Genomic DNA, 20,132 nt, shown 5'->3' on the forward strand with positions numbered 1-20,132 from the left:
ATGTATCCACTAATCACTCTTCACTCTTTTCCACGGCTTCCTCCTTGTATCCAACTGCCATAGTCTCCTCCACCACCATAGGGGTCGCCACCTCATCCACTGCCATAACCCCTACCAAAAATAGGTAAAAAAACATCATATGAATATATGATTGGATGAAATGGCTTATTAAACATGTAAAAATCTTGATATTTGAAATTTGTCAGGAAGAGCAAGCAAAGAATAGTAGAAAAAGAGGATAAATACCATAATAACAATCATGCTAATAGATGACACACATGAGAGCATGGATTAATCCAATCAGTCATTCTCTATGTATGTATGAACCATTGCGTGGCATGTGATTAATGATGGGCATGCCATGAACAGTACTACCATACTTACGAGGACTCAGAGCGTGAAATTCCACTTCACCATGCTCTCTTTTATAATAATAACAAGAATTTTTTTACGTACAAGTCATTTATACAAACAAGTTCAAACAAATCTTTTTAACCTAATTTACTTACGCATTATTATTTAACTAACTTTTCAATTAATGCGTGAATTTTTTTAATATTTTCGATCTATGTTCTCTTCTATCTCTGCGTTTCTCTTCCTTCGTTCTCTGTGTTCTCTTTCTTTATTTTTGAATTTTCTTTGTTCTCTACGTTTTTGAAATTAAGCCCTGAAATTAGTTTTGAACAGTTATCTAGTTGTTGAAGATAATAAATTATTCAAGTTCAAGTTGTCAATTGAACCAGAGTGAAATTGATTATTATTTTAAATCCAATCAAGTGGTTGAGGTATGGTTCGATTCTAGTTAATGTTTTCGTTAGTAATTTATGATTCTGTAGGTGAATAATGTTGTTTTTGTTTGTGAAAATTGATATTCATCGTTGCTGGTTTGTATTGTAGAAAATTTTTGGTGTATTATAGGTTCAGACTTTTCAATTGAACAAGGGTGAATTGTATTATTGTTTTGAATTGAATCAAGTAGTGAGGTGTGGTTTGAATCTAGTTAAAGTAGTTTGTTAGTAGTTTATGATTCTGTAGTTGAATTATTTAGTTTCTGTTTGTGAAAATTGTTATGCATAGTTGATGGTTTGAATTTGAATGTAATGTATGAGTTTTAAATCTAATTTTATTATTTTTGATGATGAGTTTCGGTGTATGTTATCCTTTAATATGGTGTATTCTGGATTATTTTCGGTGTACTTTGCAGTTTCTGTGTGATGTTGATGAACAATTTGTTCCAAAAGTTGAGATGACTTTTAACACGCTTGAAGAAGTTGCAAAATTCTACAAAGATTATTCGAAAGTTACAGATTTTTCTATAAAAAATTTGGAGCAAAAATAAGAAGGGAAATGAAATTAAAAACCAATTGATTACACGTAGCAGAGAGAGGAAATGGAAATCAAACATATCTCCAACTGAGAAGACAAATCCCTCAGCTGGATTAAATTGTCATGCAAGAATTTATATATATATATATATATATATATATATATATATATATATATATATATATATATATATATATATATATATATTAAAGAATGGTGGTATTTTGATCATTTCGAAGGTTGTGTTGCATTAAGCATGTCCGTACGACGTACAATAGAGAATAATGAGGAAGCCAAAATCAGACTAAGTAAAACATACCAATTATCTGTCGCAATAGCAGGGAGTCATCGTAAATTAAGTTTTATTGAAAAAGATGTGAGAAATTACATCACGAGAGAAGTGCAGAATGTTTCGGAACTAGATGATGCAAAAGAATTTGGAAAATACTTATTAAAAATGAAATAGAAGAATCATAATTTCTTTTTCGAGCTTGAACTTTAGGTTTATCAGTCAATTAAGATTATTTTTTGGGCCGACGCAAGAAGTAGGGCTGCCTATGATTATTTTGGAGATGTTATTTCATTTGATATCACTTACAATACAAACAGGTAATATGCTGTTCTGGTTTAAGTATATTTTGATATCATTTTCGGTGTATAGAGATATTCTTTTGGTGTATTAATGATTTTGTTTCTGTGTCGTTGTATTCAGGTATAATCTAGTTTTTGGTTCTTTTGTTGCGGTGAATCACCACGGTCAGTCAACACTTCTAGGATGTACTTTAAAAAAAAATGAGGATACTCAATCATTCAAATGGTTATTTGAATGTTGGCTTCGTTGCTTGGGAGAAAATGCCCCGAAAGGCATTTTTACCGATCAATGTACATCGATACAAAGGGCTATTGAGGCTTGTATGCCCACAACAATTCACCAGTGGTATATTTGGCATATTATGAAGAAGATCCCAAGTAAATTAAATAACTACAAACGACATGAAGAAATTGAACACGAGATGAGTTATGTTGTTTAGAACTCTTTTACAAAAGAATTATTTGATAGGAATTGGAATGATTTTTTAATGAAGAATGGTCTTGGGGACAACAAGTGATTTTCAGATAATGTTATTTTTATTAGGATTAACTAATGTTGTTAATTTTAGTATGTGTTTTGCTTGTACAGTAGAGGCGTCAAATTATAGGTTTTTTGGTGTATTTTAGTTCTGATTTAGGTTTTTTTCAGAGCTTTTCAAAAGATCATCATTTATGGATTCCAATATATCTTGGTTACCACTTCTGAGCTGGGATGAGAAGCACGCAAAGGAGCAAGAGTATGCATGCTTTTTTTAACAAGTTTATTATGCGCAACAGCTCACTTATCCAATTCGTCAAACAGTACGATAATTGCATAGGAATTAAAGAGCAGAGAGAATCGGATGCTACAGATTTTCATACCACCATACTGTGTGTAACAAAATCCTCAATAGAAGCTTAGTTTCAACATGTATATATACTCACCAGAAGTTCAGGAAAGTCCAATCACAATTAAGAGGAAAGGGGAATTGCATCATAAGATCAACGCACTCTGCTCTAGGTTATACGGTATATGAAGTTGTAGAATAGGTTTCTAATTCAACATTCAACAAGTTTGCAGTTACATACGACAGGATATTAGCTGAAATTAAATGCCAATGCTTATTATTCGAGTCAAGAGGGATATTGTGCCGTCATTCACTGAGCGCATTAATTTTTGAGCGAGTAAATAAAATGTCACCAAGATATATATTGGAACGATAGAGCAAGAATGTAAAGAAGAGGCACACACATATCAAGAGCAGTCACGACAAGCCTCTGTTGGAGCTAAGAAGCAAGATATTTGATGATTTGGTGTTTCGGTTACAAAATATTTGTGAATTTGCATCAGAATCTGAGGAGTTGACTGCGATTCTGCACCGTGCTTACGATAACGCTATGACTGAGATGCAAGAATAAAAAGTCAAAAGTAAAGGAAAATATTCATTATCTCACCATGATACTTCGTTGGAAGATATTAACGAGTTTCAAAGCCCTTCCACGGATTATGACAAGAGGACATTCGAAAAATAGATTGGGGTCAAACACTAAAAAACATATTGCAAATGCTTCAAAGGAAAAGAAAAAGAAAAAAAAAGATTAACTGACGTAAAAGTGATGTTCTTTAAATACGAAAAATTGAGTTTCTGCATGTTAACAGTTGCTAATCACTCAAATATATACAAAAACAATATCCTTTTCTCTAGTTATAGCATAAAGCGGATAATAGATATAGTACACCTCAATTCACACGAAATACAACAAAAAAATTTTCAAATACACTGAAACAACAACAAAATACACCAAAACATTTTCAACAAGTTCTGAGACCAACGCAGTTCGAAATATGCAAACACTCAAACATGCACAAAAACAAATTCAAATGCTTCAAACATATATAGATATTGGTTAAAATATACGACAAAAACTATGTAATATTTTTACACTGATCTAACATAACAGTTATGTCGACCTAACAATTTTACTTCGAAATGAAGCGTATAATCAGAACAATAATCATTGAAAGGCAAGAACATTAAATAAAGAGATTTATGAGTTTGTAGCGTTTTGCGATCAGAATGAAAGAGAGAAAAGTGAGAAAACTGTAAGATTAGTGAATATTACCTTCAATAATCTTGTGTTTTCTTTTTGTGTTTGATGTTGAAGATTTCGAATTTAACTTTAAAACTTATTCAGTTTTCACGACGATTTAGAGAAATTTTTAAAAAATTTTGATATTTATTTGAATTTTGAGTGTTGTAGTTTTGATCGTTAGAAAAAAATTATTTGTCATAATAATTTTTGTATTATTTAAAAATTAAAAAAGCACTGTTTATATGCAATTTAAATTGAGAGTTAATTTGATTAGATTTGGATGAATTTATATAAATTTATATGTAAAAAAAGTTTGCATGCCTAACATGCCTGTAATAATAATAAGAGATACATTAATATCTAAATTATCATTAATGAAGTCAACAAAATAGATCACGATCACAATAACCAATAGCCAGTAGCCATTTGACCCAGCGATCAAAACAAATCTAATTTCTAGATGGCAGCACCACTGAAATATGGTTAATTAGAATCCAAAGTTTTGAATTTGAGATGAGTAAGTGGACGCAGTGTAATTAGCAAATAAGCTGCACATTTTCCGCAGCAGTGAGCAGATGAGCGTGTTCCCATAGCCATGCTTTGTCTGTATTGCATGTATCCTTTCCCACTTGCTACGGCACCTACTTTAATTTAGTTTATATGGGTAAGTAACACAAGAGTAAAGGAATCCCATTCCCAATATCCATTCCCCCCTGCCTTGGTTGGAACTTACAACTACCGCCCTTACCTCTCAAGCAACACCACTTTTAAGTTTTAACCATATATTCATATACGAGGAGTGTTAAGAACATCAATTTTTGTAATTTGTAGTTATTAAGTAGTTATTAATGATATTTTTAATGGTGTGAGATTTTATTTAATGGTATAAGATTATTCACTTTTTTTTACTAGTTACTGACTAGAATTTAATAAACTTGGTAGTCCCTACACTTTTTCTATATATATATATATTGCCCTCCTTCGCCCTCAAGGCTCCAAAGCTCTCTTTTTTTTAGGGTTTGCCCTTTGAAGCCTACTACCTCAAGCATGCAAGGAGGAAAAAGAAGATCATCGTCAAAGCGATATACCAACAAGTGTGCTTCTTTGGTTAAGGAGCAGCGTGCTCGTCTCTACATCCTACGCCGCTGTGCCACCATGCTTCTCTGTTGGTACATTCAAGGAGATGACTGACCCTTCTTGCTTCTTGCTTCTTTGCTCATTAGGGATTGCTTGGCTACATTGCACTCTGCTGTCATCCACTACTCTACTCGCTCTCTCTTTTTGACCCATGGCTGGGTTTTGTTGCTGATAGGAGACCTAGCTAGCTTTGTATGTGGTGGATTCCCTCAGTGCTGCATGCTTTTTCCACAATCTCATGATGACCATCATGCAAGCCCTGCATCAATTACTCTCTATCATCACTCTATCAATTGTCCAATAACGAAAACAAGATTATTTGTTTGCTCATATTATTTTTAATTCAATCAAGAGAATATTATGTTATATATTGCTTACTTAACACTTACCCTCCATATATATGTAGATGTCAACCCGCTTCACGTTCCTAGTCATCATATGAAATTTGCAAATTTAATTTCACTATTAAACCATATTCTCTTTCTTAATCAATTGAACTCATTTAACTGAGTCAGTGTTGATTTATTAATGTTCAAATTTATATCTATTTGTAGTTTTGTAATCCTAAAAGATGAGATGGGTCAAATTCTGCGGTAAAGCCTCATAACCAAAGAATTACGGCTCTGTCCTTTCCTTTTCCGCCCGATGAAAAAGAATAAGCAAATTCTCCAAATTAAAACTTAAAAACGTAAAATAATAAAAACAAAGAAGCTAAGTAAAGTTCAAAAAGCAACTGAAGCAGTATAATTGATTGTCTTGTATCCAAGTCCTTGAATAAAAAGACGTAAAGTAGTAGATAGCAAAATTTCAAGGATCAGCGGAATCTAGAAAGAGACATAAGTAGGCATGCACTTAACCGTGAGTGCAATAGGCAACAAAGTGACAAGAATGATGAAGGTTTTTGAATTGGACGGGAACACATGCACAAGTGTGGCGGCCCCTGGATGAAGAAAGGGTGAAAGTGTGACATATTTTGCGTAGATTGCGCAGCTTAATCTTCATAATTAGGGGGTGGGGCAATGCCATGCGAGTGGATTCCTAATCATATCAATTAATGATTAGGGACACCACCATAGCCGGCATTGCTAACTTTAATTTGTGTACAGTAGAGGATGATGAATCATGCATGCTACGATAAGCCACTAGCTGCTTCATTGCTATATATAAAAGAAGTAAAGAACTAAGTACTTCATTGTAAACACAATGGGTAATGTGAAGAATATCATCATAGCGTTCTTGGCACCCCTTCCATCCATCCTCTTCTACCTTTCATTCCTCAACCACTATCACTACTCACCCACTTCACACCATCCATCTCTCTGGAAATGGTGCTATGACCACCCTCTCCTGTTAGCAAATGTGCTCTTCTTTTTCAACGTCAACGTCCTCTTCTGGCTCGTTGCTCTCCTCCAGTCCAGCCACTGGGTAAGCCATGTTACTATGATACAAAGAGTTTAGAAAAAAAACGAAAAATTATTTAAAAAAGTACTATTTTTATTATTCATATTTCTCATCTGTGATTACAAGATTTTTCTAATATATAGACCAACAGTACACTAAAGGTACACTCGTTATGGAATAATATCCTAATAAATTACATTGATTTTTTTTCTAATCCTCTTTGATATTTTTCTGATTTTGTTCCCTAATTATGATATTCTAATAGGCCACACTGCTCAGTTCTCTGTTTTTACTTTACTCTCATCTTTAAGTGAAACTGATTTTTTTTGTGCAGATGATTGACCCGTATTGGACAGTGATACCGGTGATTCTTGTTCATTACTACGCATCTCACCCTGTGGCTCAATACGATTGGTGGAGGTCGAGGATCCTGATCGTGCTGACATGGGTGTGGAGTATGAGGCTCCTTCACAACTACTTGAGGCGAGAGAATTGGCAATGGGGTCAGAGGGAGGATTGGCGCTTCACTGAAATGGCCCGCCAATACGGAACCCATTGGTGGTGGGCTTCCTTCTTCGCCATCTACCTTCCTCACCAGATATTTCTCATTGCATTATCCCTCCCCATGTATGTTGTCCACTCCTCCGTGGATCAGCCTCTCACCATGTGGGACATGGTAGCGCTTCTTCTCTGTGTATCCGGCATTGCCATCGCCTACCTTGCAGACACACAGCTCCACAACTTTGTGAAGCTAAGACAAGGTGGCGAAGCAGTGGTTCCTGTCCTTGAGACTGGGCTGTGGTATTATTCACGCCATCCGAATTACTTCGGGGAACAGGTGTGGTGGTGGGGGGTGTTTGTGTTTGCGTGGAGCATGGGACATGGATGGACCTTTGTAGGAGCATTCACCAATAGCATGTGCTTGGCTTATGTCACAAAGCTTGTGGAGGATCGAATGCTGAAGCAAGGTTACAGAACAGAGGCTTATACCCTTTATCAGCGAACAACTTCGGTTTGGGTGCCTTGGTTCAAGTCACACCACCTTAAAACTAAGAATGCTTGACCTTCACTTATTTCATCTTCATCCCATCCTAACCACAGATTAAGTGGCTGGCTGGGGTGTTGGATTCCAATTTGCTATAAATTTTAATTACTTTTCTGTTTCCATGTCAACTCAACTGGACCATAAGATAATTAACGACAAAAAGAAGTGTTGAATTTGCACCCGTGATCACGGGAATAAAATATTACAGAAACCCGCACGATCTCACTTGGTTTAGTTTATTATCCATAGCTTCAGGATCACATGTCCATAATTCAATCTGGAAGCGATGTCTTCTTTCTTTTCTTCCAAAAAAAAAAAGAAAAGCTAAATTGCCTACCTAACTAGCAGTTCAATGATCGCAATTAATCCTGAACTCTGTAAAATCCCCACAAAAAATGGAGAGAGTTCAAGCTGGCAAAATCACTTATTTATAAATATACTATATAGTCTTAGAAGTTAGAACCCTAACATTCATCTTCATTCAAAAGCACTTATTACTAAAGAGGATGGTAATTAATTTCATTTAACAAGCCATTAAAAAAGAAAACATACTTTTACTAGAAAAATATTTAATTTATTTTCATAGAAGGATATCACTTAAAAATGTTATAAAAATGTATAATTTATATATAAAAAAATAAATAAAAATTTAAGTACAATTGACTTTACATGAAGTTGGTAATTGAAAATCGTTAAATAATTTAGATAATTTAATTGATTTGACTATATTTTTATCTAAAGACTTTCGGTTTTTAAATTTAGGTGAAAATATCTTTTTTTCTACAAATATAATATAGATTGATGGATAGATAAGATGAACGTGGACAGAGGGTGATGAAGTGGTCAACGAATGTGATGTGAGCTCAATCATGTAGCATCCTGCCTGCTTGCCTTAGGAATATCCTTTGCCAATCCGCAAATTTTTTCTTTATTTGTTATTTGTTTTTGGGTGACGGTTCACATTGTGTGGATCCATATCCACGGAGGCAACAGTGGAGTCAAAATGAGTTTGATAGAAATCAGCAACCCGTGAACCGACTCAACTCAAGTATAGTTTAGTAGCAGCACCCAAATCACCGTTGAATCAGCGATGAATTACACTGCTGCTGCGTTGGCCATACTCTGTTGGATTTGCATCTGCACACCGAAGGAGGCAGAGGGAGCTGACAAGAAGCTTCGGTTTGGGAAAAATGGAGAGTTCAAGATTTTACAGGTTGCAGATATGCACTTCGCCGACGGCAAGAAAACCCGCTGCCTCGACGTCTTGCCTTCTCAATATCGTTCCTGCACTGACCTCAACACCACTTCCTTCATTCAAAGGATGATTCTGGCTGAGAAACCCGACCTTATTGTCTTCACTGGGGATAATATCTTTGGATTTGATTCCTCCGATTCCGCTAAATCAATGGATGCCGCATTTGCTCCTGCAATTGCTTCCAACATTCCCTGGGTCGCTATTCTCGGCAACCACGATCAGGAAGGATCCCTTTCCAGGGAGGGAGTCATGAAATACATTGTTTCCATGAAAAACACTTTGTCTCAACTCAATCCTCCGCAAGTACACCTTATTGACGGTTTCGGCAACTATAACCTACAAGTTGGAGGCGTTCAAGGCTCTTCTTTTCAAAATAAGTCGGTGCTCAATTTGTACTTTCTTGATAGTGGAGATTACTCAAAGGTTCCTTTCATTCCTGGCTATGGTTGGATCAAACCCTCGCAGCAGCTTTGGTTCCAACGAACATCTGAAAAGCTTCAGGTACATTGAAAATTAAAGATCCAGTGAACAGTTTCCATCTGTTTCTCGTTTCAATAACGGTTTTTATTTACTCTTTGCTTGCTCTGCAGAAAGAATACAAGAAGGCACCACTGCCTCAGAAACAGTCTGCTCCTGGTCTTGCATACTTTCACATCCCATTGCCTGAATATGGTAGCTTTGACTCATCAAACTTTACAGGTGTGAAGCAAGAACCGATTAGCTCTGCTTCTGTCAATTCTGGCTTCTTCACAACATTGGTTGAAGCAGGAGATGTGAAGGCTGTTTTCACTGGCCACGATCACGTGAATGACTTCTGTGGCCAGTTAACTGGTATACACCTTTGTTATGCCGGGGGATTCGGATATCATGCTTATGGGAAAGCTGGATGGTCAAGGAGAGCAAGAGTGGTGGTTGCTAACTTGGAGAAAACAGAGAATGGAGCTTGGCAAGATGTCAAGTCTATTAAAACATGGAAACGCCTCGATGATCGACATCTTACAGAAATTGATGGTCAGGTCTTATGGAGCAACAGTTTTTCTGGTGAGATTAACAATTCTCTTACTCTATTCCGTATTCTTAAACTTGTGCTATGCTCTTAAAAGGTTGGAACCTGTGGGCCCAGACTCAGGATATGAAGAAAATGTGCTCTGTAATTGTTTCTTTGCATATCTGAGTTTAGAAAAATTATACAATAGGAAAAAAGATGACAATTTGTTTGACGGGGTTTGAAAGCTATAAGCTGAACTAGGTTACTGAGTCTAGGATATAAACAATGTGCAGATTAACTCGATTTCTTTTATTACAATTATGTCCATTATATGATGGTTTCTGCTACTTTACTTACTAATGCTGTTTAAAGCAATAATAAGCACAGTTATTTCAAATTTCCGTTACTCGTTAGTCTAGGCATTGTTGCTAATTAGAAGATGGATATGTATAACAAGTATAGTTGAAATCAAAATTGATGAGCTTCTCATGAACGTTACTACGTTGAACAATAATTAGCATTCTTTTTCCACCCTACTTTTTCTCGATGAACATACACGGAACCTTAAAGTATATAGTATGAGCTTGTTTATCATATTCTGTGAGTTGCATGAACAAATGATAATTTCTTTTCCCAATTATGTTTGAAACAAGAAGCGTATATTATGCCATGATGGTGCTATTGAAGAAATTGTTATTTGCAACTTCTTAAGATTATAGCTTCTTGATAAATTTTTCTGTTCTGTTATTCTATCTCCTTTGATTCAATTGTTTATTCTGGTTTCTGTTGTAACAGGGAACCGCAGGAAGAAGCATGATGGTGGCTCTTAAAAACCTCTACTTTGGAGGGCCTCACGGGCAACTATTATACGTATATTTTCATCAGTGTAACCTCTCTGATCTGTTATTCATATTTATGTGATCAAGTCCTATAATTAGATGTAGCAAGACAGGATCACTTGGAAAAGAATAAACGAAAGAAAGTTCATGATCTTGCTGCAACCGTTGTATGCTATGCAATTGCAACTATGTAACCACACGTAGAACACTATTGTTTAAAATTGCTTTTGCAGATGGAATCATCAATCATCATGAAGAGAAGTTTTGTTTGTTTTTACAAGTTTTTGATGGAGTGATCTAATAGGAAGCGAATGTAGATTTCTAAGTGCATGGTAATTTATGCTATCTCATGTTCACAGCTCAAAATTCATCAAGCTTGATTGGCAAGCTAGGCACACAGCAGAAGAGGAGCATCATTTTATACCAATGCTTGGTGAAATTAAACTATGGCTTAGCTTCACATAAATCAATTATATAACTTGTAGCAGGGATAGTAAGTAGTGTTAGTTGTATTATTTGTGTATACCGATGGTAGCGGTACAAGGATATTATTAAGCAAACCAACGATTACTTCAAGTGACAATGAATGTTGGTTCACGTTACTGAGCCTTGATAAGAGCATTTATAGGCCTTCTATTAACCCAAAAACACGTTGGATAAGAACAAAAAATTCTCAGCTCATATTTTATAGCGTGGTGTTTAGTAACCGAGTTCGGTTATGTCTCTAACTCGAAGTGATTGGTTTTATGCAAGTGATAGATAGGTAAATTTGTGTTCTTTCATTAGACTTTTTGTAGTGGAGTCTGCTTTTGGTTATTTCAGAGCATTGGCAAAATGTCAAGTAAAGATTCAGCAGGTTAACAAGGACGCGAGATCCCCACCTCTATGCTAGTTACCTGAATTTACATTCATGGCATCTATAGATTTATTAGATAGGTGTTTGTACATTGAATTATCATGCATTCTGTGCATGATATAGAAGTAGTAACCATGTTACAATTCTTTCAACTCACGTGCATAGATGACAAACCCTCCTTCCTAATCACTTGGGTTAAACAAATGCAGCAATGTTTCCCCCAGGATTGCAGTCTCATCCGATCCATAGTTGTTCTTACTTCTACTTCTTAATTGCCAGTGTTGTCATCACTTGGGGGTGAAAGCCTGTAGTTGATGAGAGATGATACAATCAGCTTAGAAAAAGAGAGATTAAAATGGTGAGCATATATGAATTAGGTGGGTTGTGAGGACTTACAGCAAAAATGGTAGCATGGCCGGGATCAGCAAGGTGGGCAAAGAGGTTGTCAATGGGACCAGTGCCGGTGTAGATGTGCTGGAACCAAGCACCCATGACAGCCAACATGGCGAGCCTGCCATTCTTGATCTCCTTAGTTCTCAATTCCTTGATCTTTTCAGGAGAGCCAGTGCCCCATCCGAGAGGGTCAAACCAGAGGCCACCGGGGTAACCAACATCGGTGCCAGTGAGCTTGTTGTTTGGGAAAATGGGGTCGGTATTGACACAGCCTGGCTTGATGATGTCAGCCCACCTCCTTCCCTCTGCCCATCCAATGAAGATGAGCTCAACTATGAAGAGCGTGGTTGTGTCCGTGAAGTACTCCTGTTCTCCAGCTGTGTACCACGATGGCGTGTTGAGCACGCCAATCTTTGTTAGGAATTCAGGAATGAAGATGCCCGCAGCACCCAGCATTGCCCACCTGCAGTGCACCAGCTCTGCCTGCACATTCCATCTCAGGCTCTCAGGATCAGACCCCAGACCAAGTGGATCAAACCCAAAGTCTCCAGGGAGGCTGCCATCAAGCCATGGAGGAGGCGTGCTTCCTGGGAACCACAGGGGTCTCTCAGGGTCAGCCGCTGCTGCACATACTCTTGTGCTCGATACTCCTCTAACGCCTGTTGCCTTCTTAGCCGCCCTCTTCAACTTCCTCCCACTTAGGAATGAAGCTTTTGTGTTTGGACTAGAGATGCCAACAGCTGCAATGGCAGAGGAAGCATAAGCGGAAGCCATGATTGGAGTGTGTATGCAATGTGGAATATGGAGGGAGGCTCTTATCTCGAAAGATAGGAGGGCCAATCTGAGATAGCGAGTTGCCATGTGGCAGTAAGAATCTCATTCTCATGGGATAGGTATACGTGGAAATCTGGTGCTTCTCCTTCACACGCTCCAAACTCCCGAATGCTTTTGGCTTGCATTAAAAAAATCTCTTAGCCCCTCACCAACACCACAACCTGGATTCTCGTTAGTTGTTTTTCTTTCCCTACTGGCCTACTCCATACCAGTCACCGATTATGTGGGACCTTAATATAAAAATTAAGGTAATTAAAGTATTAGTAAATTTTTTTAAAATATTCGTAAATTTTATTATAAAATTTTTTATTTATATCAAATATATTTTGGTCGATTAAATTTAAAAAATTTAAAATTAATTTAACAATAATTTTATAAAAATAATCTTTTACATAAATAAATAGAAATAATTGTCATACATTATTATTAGATTGATTCAAAAAGTTTGATTTAGTTACGAAAAATATATTTTTGATATAAATTAAAATTATTTGAGACAAAATTAAAACAAAATAAAATTTAAAATATTTTTTTAAATTTTTGATAAATTTTAAAAATAAAATTTTTTTTATCTTATAATTTAACTATAATTTATTACATCTCAATAAATTATTTAATACAATCCGTTAACCTTGGATTAAATTCTTCCAAAATACGAAAATTTATAAAATAAAAAAGTCATAATCTAATTGCCTTTAAATTAATATAGTAGAACTTACAGATAAAAGTTACAAATTAATTTTTTTTTTATTACTTTACAATTTTCTCGGTTTAAAGAATATTCTTTTCTTAGCTTCAAAATTCTAATTACACCCTCGGCCTCTTTCAACGCATTTAGTATTAGTATTCAGCATCAAGGGTTTATGTATTATCGAACAGTACAGTCATTCCAATGGTTAGTATTTTGTTGCTACGGACTCTTTGAAACTGCAAGGGTAACATTCAATATGTTCAGTTCACTGCAGAATGCAGATGACAGTAATATTGGCGTTTTGCCACATCGATTCTGAGCAGTTTAGGACCCGCTTTTGTGAAGTAGGAAAATCTGGGAACAAATTAAAGGATAATGAATGGGAAGACTTTTATTATTACACTTTTCTTAATGTTCTTAATGCACCTGATCGACGTGAACCTAACCTATACGTATATGACCTGAAATCGAAAAAGCTCTTCTATTCAAATCGACTAGGTATTAATTATATATTCACAGTTTAAGACAAAAACAAGATTTCAGATGTTAAAGTCGAATTGACACTACAATTTTACGTATATGGTTATATATACATACCTGAATTTAACGTTTTGAAGATCTTTACTACACCCATGCGCCCATGCCTCGATCTCATGATTAAGCCATCTTGTCTCTGTGTTAGAATTTTTAGTTGTGACTTGTTTTTTCTTCTTAATTCAAACCCTCGTAAAGATCTAATTAGAAAGTGAAAAGACTCAAATAGAACATCACATAAGCCACAAAAGACACGCCCAAAAACTAGGGGTGCACGCGAATCGGATTGAATTGGATATAATCAAAATTTCGATCCGATCAGTACTAAAATCATCTCATCAGATTCTATATCTATAATTTTTAAGTTTGGATTTATCCGATCTGATTCGCAATTTGCAGATCAGATAAGATATCGGATATATTTGCAACACATACAAATCTTTTTAATAGCTTAATTTTTATTAAAAAATATTAATAAATTTTTTTCTATCTTTTAAATATGTTTATTCTTAAAATAATATTAAACATATTTTTCTTAAATAATAAAATTAAAATAATACAACATATATAATAATTATTAGTTAAAATAAAATATAAAAAAATATTGATTTATTTATTTATTTTTGTTAATTTGCAGATATGCAGATACTTGCATAAAATTCGCAATCCGATCCTATAAATGTGCGGATTGAATCCATATTTACAATTTTCAAATCAAATTCAAATAAATACCGCTAATTTTAAATCGAATTCTATCTATAAATACCCCTAACCAAAACCGAAAAGATCATGAAAACAAAACACAAATATCATAAACATCAATATAAGCAAGTGAGTCTAGCAACATATAGAACACAATTAATACAAAAACTGGCCATCACCAAAGATGTAGTATCATAGGTCACGTCCACGTTAATCCTTACTTGCAACATGAAAGAATGCCATTCCAACTCCAGTAGTGTCTAATTCTCGTACTTAGACTTTTTGGTGGTTAAGACTTAATCGCTAAATATATATGTATATATATTATAAGGAAAAAATCTACACTTATATCTAATTTCCTTAACAACTAACGAATTCATTACCTTTATCTCTAAAAAGATCAGACAAAACGTGTGTTTTTAAAAACTAAATCTTCAAACAAATATTATTCCTCAACCACTCGTTAATAGATCCGTATCTCACCCTCTGGGACCCCACAAGATTGAGCTAATAATCAATGCAATAATGGCAGGCCAGGTGACGGAGATGGTTAAAAACTCAGAAGATGCTTGCTCTAATGCTATGCATATGGTTTATTATAATATAAAGTTTATTAAATAGTAATGAGTATGATAAATTTGTAATTCTATCTAATATTTGGTGTTGCATGTAATATAATTATGCATACAAGAAGAATTACCAATTCAATGTTGTAATGTAATGAGAAGCAGAAAAACAATGTAATGTGTTCAACTCCCACATGCATGTTATCATGGACACTCAATTCGAGACCCATATGGTACGTCACAGTGTGGAACGGAAGATGCTTCGTACACATTACATTCTCTTGTTCCTTTCAAATTCGGTGCAATAACAAAACAAAAATCACACAAATGGAAAGGATCGGAAAACACAAGGCATGTGAGAGATCGAGATCTATCAGCTATAGCACAGTTTCTCTGATCTAGATAGGAATCAATTAAAACCTTGATGTACTTGCAAAACCAGTTTAGGTTTTGCATTTAACAAGGCACCATAAATGTTCGTATAGTGCAGTACTTTTCACTACAGATTAGTGTTGTTTACGACTCTTTCAATTCTTCTTCCATACTAATCTATTTGTTTTCCCTTTTATATCAATAATAAATAATAGATTTAAAATGTGTTCAAATAATATATATATGTGTGGTCATCACTTACTATTATTATTATTATTATTATTATTATTATTATTATTTTATTACCGGATCACCAAGGCAGCAACATATATGATATATACGAATTAAACCAGTCTGATATGGTCTCTCTAGTCCTCTACTTTTTTGGCCGGCTGCATGGTCCTCACACGCATTTATTTAATGTACATGCATCTATCTAATCCGTTATCTTATCATTTTGATTAAAAAGACAAACAAAATCTACTGCAGAGGAGGGATCTACCATTTTTGCGAAAACTTCTGCGACATATATCACACTTGCTACCTATATATAGTGGTGGACAAGGCCAATTAAAACAATCTTTATATGTGTAACACTTATTTTATTTTATATATATCTTAATTAATTAGGCCATGTTACCTTAGCTTACTCGCTCGCTGCTTTATGGCAACACTAGAGTATCAGTCAACTTCCATATTGTAACTCATAAAACCTAAAACCCTAAAATTAAAGGATCTCACAAATTAGCTTGGCCTTCATTCTTAAACATGAATGATTTTAAAACTGGTGACAACTCACGTCTCTTCACGTGAAATTAATAGTTGAAAATAATTATGTAATAACTTAGTTAAATTTATTAAATTATATAATAATAGGTAATGCTAGGAAGACAAAAAAAAAGCCAAAATTTGACTTATTTAACATTTATTAATTGTCGCAAAAATTAATAAATACTAAATAGGACAAACATTTTGTATAATAATTTTTAATCGTTAACTTCATATGAAAATAACTGCATACGAATTTTTGTCTTTAGAAGCATTATTTCGTGCAAAAACAATAATGCACATATACATGATGAAAAGCTGAACTCAACTTTTGTACTGAAGCAGTTCAGCAATTAATTATTTGATATGTACAACAAGAACAAGAATATATATTTATAATTTCACTTATATATATATAAGAGTAACATTCAGTCATTGACTTTTAGCAATAATAAACCGCTGTTAGTGACTTAAACTAATTAGGCACAAGTTAATTGTACTTAAGAAAGCGCGCTTCCGTAATGAATGTAAAAGTCATATAGAGAAATAAAGAGTGAAAAGCTTTAAATACAGCAAGGATGGAGCTGATGATTCATCATCGCCATTTTATGTAGATAGATGATGATGATGATGGTGATGATAATATAAAATTTTAAAAGATACCATAGGGTAGAAATAATATATATAGAAAAGATGAAGTGGAATAATAATGTGGTCCATGAGAAAAAGTTTAGTACAATTATACAATGATTTGGATAGAACACTGATGTACTGCATGCGTCCAATGATCCAATTTTCAGTTAATTAATGGAAGACCGACACGGGCAAAAACTTCTGCTAACTTTATTATGGTACAGTGCTGCTTTATGTTCATCGTTCGTAAACAATAATATTGCATTTGCAACCCCCGTTGCCATCTTAATTAGCCCTAACGTCTACTTTTATAGGGTGGGGGACCCTTCATCAAAAGTCATTTGCGTTATAGCCCTACTAGCTCCCCTTATTTATATACTATATCACTTTATACAATCACTTTATACTTATTCTAATAACCTTTTACACACCTTCTAAGTATCTCATTAACGCTACTTTTTATGTATCGGAAATAATTTTCCTTCTTACTCAATTTTTCGTAACAACTTAATTACTACGTAAAAAGGATTCATTTATTATTTTTTAAAAAAATTTAGCTTATTATCGGAGGTATTTAGCTTATTATCATGCACAAGACAGGATTTTAACACTTCTTTAAGCAGATTAGTGAGTTAACCACTAAATCAACCCAACTTAATTTATTATTGGAGGTATTTATTAATACACTTTATTTGATTTAAGAATTAAAGAATATTTTCAAACATACCATGATCATTTATCGTAACTCATTTTTTATTTAATTTTGACCCATCACAATAATATGTCTCCGACAACACTCATTAATTCTTTCATAAATTATTACAAATGCTACTAATATGTTAATTAACCAATGTATAAATAATATAAGGATAACAACCATAAAATAATTAACCTTTACCATTAACTCGTAAAGGAAAAAAAAAGTTTAATTTGTAAACTTTTGTTGCTTTTTATTAATTTAAAGGTGAAAATTCAGGTGAAGTTAACTTCACATGAAGTTGATATCTGAGAGTTGTTAGATGAAAATTTAATCAAATTAATTAAATCATCTAACGACTCTCAAGTATCAATTTCACATGAAATCGACTGCACGTGAGTTTCCACCTATATATCTACTATCCTACTTTGATTGCCTCACACACTGCATGGGTTGGATTTTAAAAACGGTTATGAGCTAATAATTATATATTTATCTTAACTACTAAAGGCAACCAGATAATTAACAATTTATGAGATGAAGCTTTTTTTTTAATGAGGTGATAAGTAAAGTGATAAAGTAAAGAGTTAAATATTTTTAAATTAAGATAATAAAAATTATATATAAATATAATAGAAGTTATAAATTTAATAGTAATTAATCTTTTATTTTATTATTTTATTAGTTTCTTTAGTTGAGAGGAATTTTTTTTTCCAATTTACCATTGTACTTTGCTTCTTGAGACTTCTACAACTTTAATATTATTACAAGTGTTGAATCTTATGGAAGAAGAACATGCAAATGTCGTGAGAAATATCGTCAACATATAGTGATAGACAATTCTTTTATATTTTAAGAAGAAATTAAAAGGCTGTTATTAAAATACCAAAAGTATAATAATTCCAAATAATTCTGAATTGTAACTAATAATTGTTCCTTTTATACATGATTACATGAATTTATATTCCGATTTCAATTTTGTTTCAATTAAACATCAATCTATTTCACTATTCTAATAATTTATTTACTACGAAATAAATTCACAATTGCAAGCTATGTGAACGTTGCATACAGGTACATATTTTTCTATAAGAAGTATAATCAAATGAAATTAATTGTATAGTCGAAATAAGATTTTAAAGAATATGAAATAAAATTTTCATGCACATTGGAAATTATTTATGGTGACCAGTGACCTATTTTGCCGAATCTCACAAAACTTTAGAAGTTATGGAAAACTTTAAAAGTAAAAATTACTAATAATTTTTTTTTCTTCTACTATTTTTTCTTTGACCATCAATACATATTTCCGTTCCTCGGTGTAATTTGAGGCTCGCATCTCAAAAAATTTATTATTTCTATCTGCAAATATTTAAAATGTTATATAACTACTCGTATAAAAACAAAATCAATGTTATATATATAATCTTGCTTGTATTATGAAATATAGTTTTCTTTTCAAAAAAAAGTACTCATCAAACAATAAATTTTTGTTCTCTCCGTTAAAACATCTTCGAATTACTGAATTTTTTCATTATATTCAAGTTTTAAGACATTTGAAAACACTAATGTAGAGAGCGTGTATTTGTAAAAATAAGAATAATTAATATAATATATATTGTTATTGCATGTGTATATACTTAGATTACTAGAAAATTAGACATTCTATTTATATTAAGTGAACAATTTAATGCATGTAAACATTTATGGTTTATTTTCGATGTTTTTAACACACAACAAATTCTTATATATTATTTTAGGTAGACTGTCTATTGTGGTTCAATAATCTATCATTTTTCAACTTTGTATGAGTGTTTGTATATATATATTTTTTCATAAATGAGTAATGTTTGATATTCAAAATGAATGAAGAGAAAATAAAGTCGGATTTTATCTATGTCACCTAAACAAAAGACATAAAAGTACCTTATTATATTATAAACTAATTAAGTTTTAGTTTAGTATTTTTTTGAAAAGTTATTTCTTTTTAATAGCAGAATGTTTTTATTTTATATATAAAAAAAAAGTGATTCCAAAAAGCTTGCTATTACGATAAAATTTAATGTTATCTAAAAGTTTACATAGCAATAATGGTTTATATTTTTTAAGAAAATTAAAACTTCCGTTATGTGAATTTCAGTTAGGAACTATTGATTAAATATTATAGAATTTTAAATTAAAAAAACTTTTAAATTGAACAAAATTAATTAGGAATATATTATAATATAATATTGCATGGTTTTTAAATTTATACTTTGAATATAGAAAGAAAAAATTTAAAATTTTTAAAAATCAGCAACATGTACATTAGTATGATAAAAAAAAAAGAGTATATTTTTGGATTAAAATAAACTAAAAATTCCTCTAAAATGTAAGAACATGTAAAGTTTTACCTTATATTTTTATAGTAAAGAACTATTAATTAAAATCA

General features: G+C 33.1%; 3 protein-coding genes across 3 annotated transcripts; 2 read left to right on the forward strand and 1 right to left on the reverse strand.

Moving 5' to 3' along the window:
- Positions 1–6,308: 6,308 nt before the first annotated feature.
- On the forward strand, positions 6,309–7,693 carry LOC112695244 (uncharacterized protein C594.04c). The gene is made up of 2 exons (XM_025747503.3): positions 6,309–6,552; positions 6,863–7,693. The coding sequence occupies exons 1-2, from the start codon at positions 6,331–6,333 to the stop codon at positions 7,589–7,591; spliced, it is 951 nt and encodes a 316-aa protein (XP_025603288.3). The 5' UTR covers positions 6,309–6,330; the 3' UTR covers positions 7,592–7,693.
- LOC112695245 (probable inactive purple acid phosphatase 29) lies at positions 7,601–10,935 on the forward strand. The gene is made up of 3 exons (XM_025747504.3): positions 7,601–9,329; positions 9,419–9,869; positions 10,612–10,935. Exons 1-3 carry the CDS (start codon positions 8,664–8,666, stop codon positions 10,644–10,646), a joined length of 1,152 nt encoding a protein of 383 aa, XP_025603289.1. The 5' UTR covers positions 7,601–8,663; the 3' UTR covers positions 10,647–10,935.
- Positions 10,936–11,492: 557 nt separating this feature from the next.
- On the reverse strand, positions 11,493–14,157 carry LOC112695246 (chlorophyll a-b binding protein 7, chloroplastic). Its single transcript, XM_025747506.3, has 3 exons — positions 14,027–14,157; positions 11,908–12,968; positions 11,493–11,816 (listed from the first exon to the last, which is right to left on the reverse strand). The coding sequence occupies exons 2-3, from the start codon at positions 12,763–12,765 to the stop codon at positions 11,799–11,801; spliced, it is 876 nt and encodes a 291-aa protein (XP_025603291.1). The 5' UTR covers positions 12,766–12,968; positions 14,027–14,157; the 3' UTR covers positions 11,493–11,798.
- Positions 14,158–20,132: the final 5,975 nt, after the last annotated feature.

This window comes from Arachis hypogaea, chromosome 6 (genome assembly GCF_003086295.3).
Source record: "Arachis hypogaea cultivar Tifrunner chromosome 6, arahy.Tifrunner.gnm2.J5K5, whole genome shotgun sequence".
Taxonomy (NCBI): domain Eukaryota; kingdom Viridiplantae; phylum Streptophyta; class Magnoliopsida; order Fabales; family Fabaceae; genus Arachis; species Arachis hypogaea.

What these genes read in the sequence shown, in the direction of transcription:
- LOC112695244 (XM_025747503.3), top strand. Translation starts at nt 6,331, where the DNA reads ATGGGTAATGTGAAGAATATCATCATAGCGTTCTTGGCACCCCTTCCA. An exon ending in TCCTCCAGTCCAGCCACTGG is followed by an intron (nt 6,553 to 6,862) that starts GTAAGCCATGTT and finishes TTTTTTGTGCAG; the next exon opens with ATGATTGACCCGTATTGGAC.
- LOC112695245 (XM_025747504.3), top strand. Translation starts at nt 8,664, where the DNA reads ATGAATTACACTGCTGCTGCGTTGGCCATACTCTGTTGGATTTGCATC. An exon ending in GAACATCTGAAAAGCTTCAG is followed by an intron (nt 9,330 to 9,418) that starts GTACATTGAAAA and finishes CTTGCTCTGCAG; the next exon opens with AAAGAATACAAGAAGGCACC. An exon ending in ATGGAGCAACAGTTTTTCTG is followed by an intron (nt 9,870 to 10,611) that starts GTGAGATTAACA and finishes CTGTTGTAACAG; the next exon opens with GGAACCGCAGGAAGAAGCAT.
- LOC112695246 (XM_025747506.3), bottom strand. Translation starts at nt 12,765, where the DNA reads ATGGCAACTCGCTATCTCAGATTGGCCCTCCTATCTTTCGAGATAAGA.